The 12747-nt window shown below is 29.5% G+C and overlaps 3 protein-coding genes across 3 annotated transcripts; 2 read left to right on the forward strand and 1 right to left on the reverse strand.

Annotated features, from left to right (window-relative positions):
* Positions 1-236: 236 nt before the first annotated feature.
* Positions 237-1295, reverse strand: LOC145753390 (proansamycin X synthase-like). The gene is made up of 3 exons (XM_082569803.1): positions 972-1295; positions 670-853; positions 237-556 (listed from the first exon to the last, which is right to left on the reverse strand). The coding sequence occupies exons 1-3, from the start codon at positions 1293-1295 to the stop codon at positions 237-239; spliced, it is 828 nt and encodes a 275-aa protein (XP_082425929.1).
* A 4515-nt stretch (positions 1296-5810) lies between these two features.
* Positions 5811-8151, forward strand: LOC145752252 (persulfide dioxygenase ETHE1, mitochondrial-like). The gene is made up of 8 exons (XM_082568506.1): positions 5811-5949; positions 6096-6185; positions 6364-6418; positions 6560-6708; positions 7157-7286; positions 7415-7504; positions 7642-7758; positions 7834-8151. The coding sequence occupies exons 1-8, from the start codon at positions 5908-5910 to the stop codon at positions 7881-7883; spliced, it is 723 nt and encodes a 240-aa protein (XP_082424632.1). The 5' UTR covers positions 5811-5907; the 3' UTR covers positions 7884-8151.
* Positions 8152-8299: 148 nt separating this feature from the next.
* Positions 8300-11338, forward strand: LOC145751981 (electron transfer flavoprotein subunit alpha, mitochondrial-like). Its single transcript, XM_082568158.1, has 7 exons — positions 8300-8433; positions 8595-8747; positions 9175-9439; positions 9780-9887; positions 10110-10211; positions 10421-10572; positions 11070-11338. The coding sequence occupies exons 1-7, from the start codon at positions 8389-8391 to the stop codon at positions 11244-11246; spliced, it is 1002 nt and encodes a 333-aa protein (XP_082424284.1). The 5' UTR covers positions 8300-8388; the 3' UTR covers positions 11247-11338.
* The last annotated feature ends 1409 nt before the right edge of the window (positions 11339-12747 follow it).

The following is a 12747-nucleotide window of genomic DNA, read 5'->3' on the forward strand; positions in this document are numbered from 1 at the left end:
TAAGTAAATTTTGTAATGTTTTTATGTTTACTTTGATAAGCAGGAAAAGTGAGAGTGTGGCAGAATATATCGAAGACATTTTTAGTTGAACTTAATGATACCATATTAAAAAAAACATTTATGTATCTAAAGATAACTATGTGAAAGGGTTGTAACTTGATCTATAAACAGTTGGTATTCAAATATACCTTAATAAATCTATAGCTTCGACATTTTAAAGAAATTGACTTGGCACATTAGATTAAATTTAAAACATTTAATGATGATATATCCTTAAGGTCGTTGTTAGTAAAAGCTTTTTTCACAACTAATATTTTGTCTGTGTATGAATTTAAAGATTGTATGGCGGTATACGTATTATCGAACAAATAATGTGTTATGTTATATTTTGGTTGAACTTCATAAAATTTCATTATAATATGTTGATTGTAATAACTTTTGGGACTTGATAAAACAGTTTGCCGTTCTTTAAAATCTAGTAACTTATGTGATTTAGAACAAATAGAATGTACAGGTATCCAACATTCAGAATTTTTACCTTCCATTATTACTTCACCTAAATCAAAATACTAAGCGTTAACATTTTGCATTTTTGAGATTTAACTTTTTTTGTTGTATTTAGTTAGGTTGTTTGGTCTAACACGGACTAGGCCATATATAAAAAATTACCACTTAAGTGTATAATTGCTTTTTTGTGACGTTCCATAATATACCAGTCATCGCCCAGTTTAGGATAAAGCCTTATTCGATATACATTAAAGTTGTCGAAATAAACTGACATATGGGCAAGTTTCATAGGTCCAAATAACGTCCAGCCTGTGTCAACTATATATCGTACTCCATCAATATTAATCTACAAGTGAAATTTGTATATAGGCTATAAAGTAAAAATACTAGAAATTGCATAACTGAAATAAAGTAAGAATTATAGTAAACAAAAAAGAGATAAAAAACTGTCGGCAAAAACTTACAATTGGTACCAAATGCTCATAGTCGGATGTAAATCTAGTTTCTGTAATCCAAATAGCCGCTCGTCCCAAATATGCATTAAATCCTAGCTCTTGCAATGCCCAAACAAACAGTCCATTTAGTTCATAACAAACTCCAGCCGATTGGTTCGTTATTAATTTGATAAATATTATGTTAAGGTCGAGTGTTGCTACGTTTTCATGGTCCCGAAACGTAGTATACGGTATACTTGTTTTCTGAGCAGTGGTCAGTTCTCGAAGGGTTTCTAATGTAGGTTCTAACGACCCAGTGTAGTTTATTCGTTGCAAATATTTAGATAAATTCATACTTTTTAAGAACCTTATTAGGTAGTCGTTAGCTATTAATTAAATTGATTATTTAAATTTTTAAGTTATTTTAGTTACATCACGAACTAATTTTAAGATTTTAATTGAGTTTTTTAATTTGCTACTTGGCATATATTGTTAAAGAATTTTTTTAAAACTATTACCAAAATTTTATAGTTTTATGCTTTACTATAAAATGCAAAGGGATTTTTATATTAAACTGATAGTATAAAACACCACACCTTTCTAAACTTTACTCTTAATACAGATTAGCAGGCGCAACATAACGCAATATTAAAAAGCATGTCCATGACCATTAACTTACAAAATAACCCCGTATCGTGTTTCAATATACTTATAAATAGAAGGCATAATAGTTAACAAACCTGGATAATTCTATTAAAAATTATTTTCAAGTTGGTAACTTTAAACTTGTAATAATTTATACTTGACTGAACAAATAGTAGTTCTTGGTAGTTAGTTCAATTTTTAACCAATACAGCTAAGGCATTCAAGTAATCATATAGACCCAATAAAAACATTGACACACATGCACACAGTTTTATAAACACAAAACACAACTATTTAGTTTTTGTTTACAATTTTTGACGATTTTTCAAAATCGGAAATTAGCTAGAAACATTTTTTAAATGGTTATTAAAAGGTTAGCCTAAATAACTTTAGCGCACAACACCCATTGTAAAAGGGGCATTTGTGCAATGTTAGATAGCCTCTACGTCTTAATCTATCTGTTTTAAAATACAACAGTACTTTGCAAACTACGTTACACAGCATAAACTTTTCTGCTAATTATCTTCGATTTTTCTCATTATCAACTCGCAGTTTAATCACGATTTTGCTTGTAATCACAATATTTTTGCGCTAAGTAAGTACTACGTTTTATTTGTCGCATCAAGTATTTTCACGTTTGGGAAATTAAAGCTTTAGTTTGCTATTTAGATATATCAGAGGGGCAAACCACATTAACATATATCGTTACTACTTAAATATTTACTGTGGTTAATTATTATTGTTTTTTAAATTTAGTTCGAACCCATAGTCAAATATTTTAATTTAAATTTAATAAGAAGACATGTCTTGCCTATTTAACAATAAGTCTGCCACATTTTACATTTTGTTCTAGTAAATATTTATGTGTTATCGGAAACAACTAGATTCACAAAATATTTTTATAAATTGCTTAATTATTAGTTAAGTCTTCTACAAAATCGTTTACCTAAAATTTATAAAAGATGCACTACGTTTATATTAAAAGTTAAAAGGCTTAACTGCTGTCTACGTGCAAAACCACGCTGATCATTTTAAATATCGTTTAAGTTATACACTATGTGGTGAAATTGATTTTTAATGTAATTTTTTTCTAATTAAAGCAAATTATTTTTTTACAAATTATAGCTTTGATTTGTCAAAGAAATGAATTTTAGACTCTATTTTAAACTTGAAATATTTTCTAACAATTTCGATAACATCATTGTTTGAATAAGCTCGTTCAACCATCAACACCTTATCTATGTATGGGTTAACAGATTCTTTTGCAGTGTATATATTATCAATAAATTCATGAGATATGTGGCTATTTTGTTGAACTTCAAAGCGCTTTAGAAGTATGTGTCTTTGGTAGTAACTTTTTGGACTCGTAAGGAAATTATTATATTTTTCAAAATCTTGTAACTTATGAGGTAGGGAACATATAATGTGTACCGGTACCCAACAAGTTAAATTTTTATCTTCCAATTCAATTTTACCTAAATTAAAATATTATTTTGATTTATCAAGTAAGTTTTTGTTAGTAAAATCCAAATTTTAATTTTTTCACCATTTAAATGTATAAGAGTCTTTTTGTGGCGTTCCATTATAAACCAATCTTTTCCACGGCCAAGAAAAAGTCGTATTCGATATACATTAAAGTTGTCGGAATAAACTGACATATGGGCAAGTTTTATTGGTCCAAATAACGTCCAGCCTGTGTCAACTATATATCGTACACCATCTATATTGATCTACAAGTAAAAATTGTCGTTTTTTATGTAGGTTATAAAGTATAAATATAAAAAATTGCATAACTAAAACAAATTAATATAACTTAAATATATGCTAGACCTAACGGTAATTGTAATTTAAAAAGATTCTTTATATGGCGTTTGTTTAAAGTAAATGTAGGTGATTGACATTTTTGCTATGCCCACAAGCACATCTGTATTTGTTTTTAGCAATATTTTTTAGGCATCAATGCGATGACTAGAAAGAAATTTGCAATTAACAATATATGTGAATAAAAATGACTCAATCAAACTTTTAATTTAAAAAATACCAAAATTGGTAAAGAGTTATACATGACTTTACAGTAGGCTAAAACATGATCACCAAACTTAAAACTGTGACAATACTTACGATTGGTACCATATGCTCAAAATCGGATGTGAATTTTGTTTCCGTTAGACAGTTTGCCGCTCTACCAAAACATACGTTAAACCCGATTTTCTGTAAAGCCCAAACAAAAAGACTGTTAAGTTCATAGCAGACTCCACCGCCCTTATCAGAAACCAAATGGTCGAAAGTTTTTTGCAGATCAAGTGTTATTTTGTTATCCCAAATTCGAAGGGTTGAATAAGGTATATATTTGTTTTTTGCGCTTTTGTTAAGTTACACAAAGTTTCCAATGTAAGATCTAACGGTCCATTGTAGTTTATTCGTTTTAAATATTTTAATAAATTCATAACTTGTATGCGATCTATTGCTTAGGTACATTAATTTAATATAAACAACTAAAAACAAATATATTTTAACTATTTTTTCCGACATGGATTTAAAATAACTTTTGAAACTTATTTTTTACTGTTTTTAATATTTGCTAATTATTTTTAAATGCTTTCTCAACTTTCAGTAAATATTAGCGAATGGCTAGCCTCAAATTGATTATTGGTTACCTTACTCGTCACGCGTGATTTAGATTGAGGTATTTTTAGATGACATTAAATTAACTTTTACCTAAAAAACTGGTTGTTTTCTGAAAACTAAAATTATGTATTTTAATATCATGCATGAAATACAAAATTTTTTCCCATTATTGTTACTTTATTTTTATTCTAATTAACTAGCAATTGTTCAGTTCCTATTAGAATGTTTTATTAACAATTTAATTTAGGCTTTCAATTAAATTAATAATAATATATAATATTAAAGTATTTAATAGTAAGAAAACGATCAATAAAAATTCTGATTACAAAATTTATTATTTAAGAAAATATAAAACTACCTTGACAGGGCTGGTCAGTTAACCTCATGTTTAATATGAGTTTAAAGAACTCTGACTTACTTACGCAGTAAAGCTATTAATATAGTTAACTCATTAAAACCCAACACTTCGGAAATGGACGTAAAATTAATTTTTACTTTAATGACAGTCTACAAAATTATGTTAGTGGTAAGGTTATGTGACGTATTAGTCCGATGATATTTTGGTTTATTATAGAGCACGAACCCCTTCCACGTTAGCAGTCATGTAATAATATATATCTTAATTTGTATTCATATATTTAATTTGTTTATGTTTGTAAAAATATTATTAGAATACTAGTTCGCTACACCTTTAATTTTTATGGAGTAGAATTGACTTGTGTTGTGTCATTTTGCTGCAAAACTGTTTTACATTTTTACAGTTAATACTATCATCTTTATCATCAAATTCAAAAAATTTTTAAATTATATTTATTTATTTTGTGTATGGTTAGATTGACTTCACAGCCAATTCGCAGAGCAAATTTGTGACCAACCCATAATACGACATGATAACAAAACAAACAGAATTATGTTGTTTAATTTGTTCATTTTGTTTTTGTTTTTAAAAAATGTTTATGTACAAATGTAGGCTGTTAATTAGTTTAAATAATACTTATCAATATTTCAGTAACAATATATTTTCTAGGTTGTTTGTAAAACGTAAATCACAAACAACATTTAAGGTACAAATTATTAAATTGTTATCAAATATTTATCATCTAAAAATACCTAAATTAAAACGTTGTTGTGTTTTGCCGAGTCATTCAAGAATTTAGATTTATAGTTCGTAGATTTATAGGCCTAAGCGAGGTATAACGAAAAAACGTGATTCAAATTGATCTTTTGGAATATCTTAGGGTTATAAATAACAAGTGCATTGCATTGATTAACAGTAGTTTTTTAGTTCTTGCACTAACCTTATTAAAAGAAAAAAACAATATGCGATACAAATAAAAATATTTATGAGTGTTTAAAAGTGACGTCAATGGTCTGAAGGCAACGCCCACAATAATTACACGCATCAATAATTTAGTATGTAAACATTTTTTGAAATAATTGCTAAGGTTAATGCAATGTCAAATGGGAAAAAGAAAATTATATTTTAGGGTGTTATTACAACGTTAATATAATATAGCAGCGCATAAACTGTTATAAAATCTTGCATACTTTCCAGCTTAACGTTAATCTTTTGTTCAGTCAGTCAGTCAGTTTTGCAGTTAGTTTAAAATCGTCTGAACTCTAACTGGCTTTGTATTTTTTCTTTGATTTTTTAGTTTTTTTAAACAAAATTATATCAATTGCTTAATTAAAAATGGAAGATTGCCAGCAAGGTGATGGGCTAATTTTTAGACAGGTAAGTCGGTAATTTAGTGTATAATTATTTAACCATGATTGTATAATTGTCTTTTTATAAGATTTTTTAACTTATGCTTATTTGTATTTAAAAAAAACGATGTGTAAATGTCATTCTAAAAACTGAATAAAACATTTGATATTTAGCTTTTTGAAAAGACCTCTTCAACATACACTTATTTGTTGGGATGTGCCAAAACCAGAGAGGCTGTTTTAATTGATCCTGTTTTGGAAATGGTAATTTGTATTAATTTGTTCATATCTTAGTTAACCCAACAACTTAAAACTTATTTCAGTACAATTAAGTTTTCTATTTTATTTAAACTTGGCTGTTTAAAGAAATAATTTAAGTTTTAAAACTTTAAACTTTTGTCGACGTGTGTTTAACCATTTTTAAAACTAACTTATTTTAAAGGTTGACAGAGATTTGGGATTTCTTAAGCAACTGGACTTAAAATTAGTTTATGGAAGTAAGTTAGTGCATTTTTTTATAGACTTTTTGTTCTTTGGGTTTAAGTTTCAGGAAAAAATATTTAAAAAAAAAACTTGTTTATTTATTAACCTTAGTTTTGTTGGGATTTTTTTAAATTTTAAATAAAATTACTGTTTAGTTAACACTCATGTTCATGCTGATCACATAACTGGAACAGGAAAAATTAAGGAAAGTCTTTCAGATTGCAAATCGGTTCTTGGTAATAAAAGCGGAGCAAAAGCAAATGTTTTTGTGGGTGATGGAGAAATTTTGAAGTTTGGAAATCTGGTAATTAGACTTTTTTTTTATTTACAATCTTGAAATTTTGCATTCTAATTTAGTTAAATGAAAAATCTTTTGTATTTTATTACTTACAATCACTTAAGTTGTAAATTTGTTTTTAGAAGTGCAATTATAAAATGTCAGCTGTATTATTTAGTTGTATATGACAGGTCACATAATTGTATATTAATAGTTCCTGCATGAGTAGACTAAAAATGCTGAATAACAGCATGATTAATCATTCAGGTTAACAACACACTTTTGTTCTGGTGACCTTTTGCAACTGAAATAAACATGTTAAATAGTTTTCTTGTTATTACATAGACGCCATCTTAAAATTGTTACATTAAACATTTAAAATTATGTTGTGTCTAATTTTAAAATAATAGGCCTAAACCAAAAATTTAAACGGGTTTAACAAAAATTGACTGATTTTTTATCATTTACGTGTTAGGAGTTAGAATGTAGATCAACCCCTGGTCACACAAATGGTTGTACAACTTATGTTTTGCATAGTCATAAGAAGGCATTTACTGGTGATACTCTGCTTATTAGAGGATGTGGTAGAACTGATTTTCAGCAAGGTATTGTTTAATAAAGTAATATTTTTATAGTAATGCACCTAGAATTATGTAACTATTTAATTAAAAATAAATAAATTAAAAGATTAAGTTAAAGCTGTTTTAAAACTAATAAAAACTTCATCTAACAGGGAGCCCTGCCAATCTTTTTGATTCTGTTCATTCTAAGATATTTTCTCTACCACCAACCTACCAACTTTACCCTGCACATGATTACAAAGGTTTTTTTTAAAGCAGTTAATTTTTTTGCTGAAAACCCTAAAATTTTGTTGTTATAAATTAACTATTTTAAAGTAGCTGCATTTACAACCAGCTAATTGGTGTATTGTATATTGAAACATATTTGTTTTAAATTAAGGATTTAACGTTACAACAGTGGCAGAAGAGGCCAAATATAATCCACGATTGACACTTGAAAAGGCGAAGTTCATCGAGGTTATGAACAATCTTAATTTGTCTTATCCCAAACAAATAGGTAATGGTGAATTTTTTTTATTATTAACTAGTTATACTTTTTTTTAAAATTTTTTCTTTTACTTATTTTTTTAAGATCGGGCTATGCCAGCCAACATGGAATGTGGGATCTTTGAGATAAATTAGAGCTTCAATGTAGTTAAAATAACAGCAATTGTACATATCGTTAACCATATTAATTGTAGCACATGCTAATTTTTGCCAGTTAATGTTTTAAAGTTTAAAAATTTTGTTTTTTTATAAATATATTTCAGGGGGTAAAACATGTTTTGTAAGGTTTAAATATGTATGCACTTTTTTGCGTAGAAGTTATTGTATGTAATTTAATTATATAATTTTGTTTATATTTAATGTGTATTCTATTATATTTTAATAAACTAATGCAATTTGTTAGCTCAAAAAGTTGTATTTTAGATCAATACAGGAATTAAAAATTTTAAATCTCCAACCCCTGTAACATTTTAGAGATTGACCTTTTGCATGAGGATAAACTTAAAAGGTAGCGCCATCGCCCGGTTCTATAAAAAACTCACGTTTGCAAATAAAAAATTCGTGTTGAGGTACACGACTCCTTTTATTTCGTTCGTTTAAGTAGTATTTGCTGGTTTGCCGAAGACTATAAACGTAAATTATGTTACAACGGCTCACAAGATGCTCAACCTTTGCAAACGTTAAGGTAAGAGTGTAAAACGTTTAATTTTTAGAAGAATTACAGCATGCTATTCCAAAGAAAAGGAAAAAGGCAACAATGATTTTTTGTAGTCTGTTACACGTTTTCTTGTAATGTAGACACCAGTAAAATTATTTACTTTTATTAATAATTAAATACTTTTTTAGAATTTTAAAACTTTTGAAAGGTGCCAAAGCACATTGGTTATAGCTGAGCAAAGCAATGATGACTTGACCCCAATAACATTAAATGCAGTCACAGCTGCTACTAAAATTGGTGGAGATTTAACTTGCCTTATAGCTGGCCCTTCATGTTCAAAGGTCACTTATAAGTATTAATTTTTTTCTATATCTTAATTATGAAAATTAAGCTTAATTAAAATTTTTTCCTTTACTGTTTTGCATTTACTGATTTGTATTTTTTGTATATATAATATATATCTTTATCTTTGATGTGGAAAGGTCCAATGCGCAACCTTAACATATAGTAACATCCGTTACTCCAACCCAGTCTCGGGTTGCCTTTAGCAGTTTGGGATATTATAAAGATTATAATTGCTTGGTAATTATGCTGCTGACTAGGCGCTGGCTTTACCTCATGATGGTGTAGCAAGTGTTCTTACCACTACACTATGCGGCTGGAATAAAGCTATGCATTTAGTGATTAAGAGATTTTTAATTTTTGGCCCTTTTTTTAATCTTTTTTAAAAAACAGATTAATTTTATATTTATATACTTTATTATTTAGTCAGCTGAAGCTTTAAGCAAAGTCGACGGCGTTTCCAAGGTTCTTGTTGCAGAAGGTGACAAATTTAAAGGATATCTTCCAGAAGCTCTTACGCCATTAATCACTTCAATCCATGCCAAACAAAGTTTTTCCCACATTATAGCTGGTGCAAGTGCTTTTGGCAAAAATTTGCTGCCCCGTGTGGCAGCAAAGTTAGATGTCGAGCCAATAAGTGATATTACTGGTGTTAAATCACCTGACACATTTGTTAGAACTATTTATGCAGGTAATTACTTATTTAATACAAGGTCTTGCAATTAATGTAGTAATTTATATAATGCAGATAAGTTAGATAAGTTTTAAATGTTTGTTTTCTAAGGATTTAGCTAAGGCAATAACATAATACCAATGTCTCGGGTATAAATTTATTAGTATTATTTTTTAATGGTTTTAATAAGACCATAATATTTTTATACTTAATAAACCTTTTAATTAATTAATGATTGGTATGTAGAAAAACTATATGTACAGAAAAATGAATAAATATGTTAACTCTTATAGTTTATTTAAGTTCTATTTGTTGCCTAATTAATCTCCTTGAACTTAAATGTTTTATTGTTAAACAGGTAATGCAATACAAACAGTGCAATCAAGTGCAGATGTGAAAGTGTTAACTGTTCGAGGAACTTCTTTTGAGGCTGCTGGTTCTTCAGGAAGTGCTGCAGTAGAGAAAGGTGTGAAGTTTGTTTATTTTAATATGTTATAGAAAAATATTACTTAACATTTAAGTTGGATTTTATTAAAAGTTATTTTATCTTATAGGCCTATCTGGTAAAGTTATTTTAACACTAGATTATTAAGTAAGGATCTTATATTTTAACAATGTTTCTTTATTGCCAAAACCACTATGCCTAATGCAGGTTATTTATCAAATTAACAATTTTTTTTTTTTTTAGCTCCCGACAGTGATGAAAATACTTTGTCAACTTGGATAGGACAGGAACTGAGCAAAAGTGACAGACCTGAACTAACAGCAGCTAGAATTGTAATTTCTGGAGGTAATTCTCATTAGTATATTAACTTTTTCCCGATTTTTAAATTTAAAATTTGTAAGTTACCTAAAAAGAGGTCTATTAAAATTTTTTAAACCCCTTTTTCTTTGAATTTTTGACAGACTTAGGGTTGACCTTTTTTTTTATTGTTATTCTTATTACGAAATCATATCACTTTAGAAACTAAAATTTGTGGTATTTTTGCCAATGTTAAGGTAGGGGTATGAAGAATGGTGAAAACTTTTCATTATTATACGAACTTGCCGATAAGTTAAGTGCTGCAGTTGGTGCTTCAAGAGCAGCAGTGGATGCCGGTTATGTTCCTAATGACATGCAAGTCGGCCAAACGGGAAAAATTGTTGCTCCAGTAAGTTGAATTTTTATTATTTTCACCTTTACAGGTATTCATAGGCATTTTTTATGTTAAATAAACTAAGCATTAAACTATATTGTGTGTTTTTTTGGCTTTTTTATTAATTAACTGAACATTTTTTTTGTATATATTTTTATTCTCGATGTCGGCAGGTCAAATGCGCAACCTAAACATGGAGTAACAACTGTTACTCCGACCCAGTCTCGAGTTGCCTGCGGCAGTTTCGAATATCATACATTATTATTGCCCGATATTTAAGCTGCTGTAGAGGTTCATACTATTTATAGCGCCTTACTCAAGGGCGCTACAGCATAACATCACTGGAGATCAAACCTGGGACCTCATGTAGTGTAGAAAGTGTTCTGACCACTACACCATGCTGCTGGTTACAGTAGTTTAGTATTTGAATTTTCTTACTTATTTTAAGGTAATACTTTGGGCATTGCTGTATTCTATTAAACTGACTTCTTAATTTGTACATCTTTTTTTAGGAGCTTTATATTGCTGTTGGTATATCTGGGGCTATACAGCATTTGGCTGGCATGAAAGACAGCAAAACCATTGTGGCAATAAATAAAGATCCCGAAGCTCCAATATTCCAAGTATCTGATTTCGGATTGGTCGAGGATTTATTTAAAGCTGTTCCAGAATTTACAAAATTGGTTTAATTTTAAATAGATAATTTACTTCTTGTTAATTTTTGGTTTGTTTATGTTGACAGAAAATGAAATAATTTATACAATACTGTTACTACCTTTAATTGGAATTTTATCAATACTACCTTAGCACAAATTAGGTGATTGTTTAATTTAGAAGCTGTGTAACTGAACGCCTTTTCAGTACAGAATTTGCTAATTTAAAATTAATTTTAAGCCTACAAAAAGCTAAATTTACTGAAACTAATAGATATGGTCATTTTTTATTAACTTTATCGAGTGATTAGCAGTAGGCTTTAAGCCTAGCGTACAATAGAAAGAAACAATAAGATGCAAGACCAAAAAATATGGTACTTGGATGATAAAATACAGTATGAGCAGAACAGCTTAATGCATTTACATTTAAATATATAGAAAACAAGTGCACACGCGATTCAAGTTTCCACTTTTTCAAACAAACCGAGTTGACTTTGCTGTCATAGAAAATGATCCAGATCTTGATTGTCTTGTTGTAGTTTTTATGCAACAAAACGGTGCCGTCAAAATTTTAGGCCAGTTTTCAAACGTTAGTATCATGCTTGCAATGTTCAGCTGTAAATTGATTGAGTAGAGTATATTAGTATGCTCCCAATTAAGGCGTTCGACCATAAAAAACCACACGAGTGCACAAACAATGTCAGTCGTAACGCATACACTTGTAAGAAGCGCGATTCTTCGAAAAATTCGCAACACCCTGGAAGCCTGAGTAGAACAATCACCGGAACGGCTAAATTTCCACAACGGAAATGCTAATAGAAATAGCAGTATGGTCTGGGAAATTACGATTAACGATGCTGTGATTAAAAGATGCCACATGTCGTGATAACCGTCACTTCCGACGGCAATGACACACCCTCTGTTTGACCAATGCGACGACAAACACATAGGCAAAATCAGAATAAATCCCCCTACCATGGACACCATAATCAAAAAAATGCTAGCCCAGCTAAGAATTCTGACCCACTTGTTGCATATGTCAGATATGGCACGTTTCTTGTACATCGCTCTTTGTCTTATCCAGAGAAACATAAAGATAGTAGTAACACTTACCATGTAGGTAAACACCGAACTGGTTGTGGTTATCTTGCATGATATCTGTGCAGTTTTCCCCGCAGGTCCATAGCCCGTGTTTAAAATGAGCTGGGCATTTATGCAAAACGTAATGCACGAAAATATAGCCAGCAGGGCAGCGTTGTAAACTCTTTGTTTGGTTCCTAAGACATGATTGGACTTTGCTTTTTGTCGCCATAGTCCCATTCGGTAGCCGTGAACAAGAAAAGACAAAGAACACCAACACAGAAATAAAAGAATCGGTGTCATAGTGCATTCTCCCACTACCCATTCTAGCTGAAATTCCTTTGTTTTTGAAATGTTGAAAGTGAAGTTTGCCATTCCTTTTTCTTCAATTGTCTGTTATTTATACGTAAATTCAGATAGTTTTAGTTTCTGTAACACAGTATAATTTCAAGTTTTT

Source organism: Corella eumyota, chromosome 5 (genome assembly GCF_963082875.1).
Source record: "Corella eumyota chromosome 5, kaCorEumy4.1, whole genome shotgun sequence".
NCBI lineage: Eukaryota > Metazoa > Chordata > Ascidiacea > Phlebobranchia > Corellidae > Corella > Corella eumyota.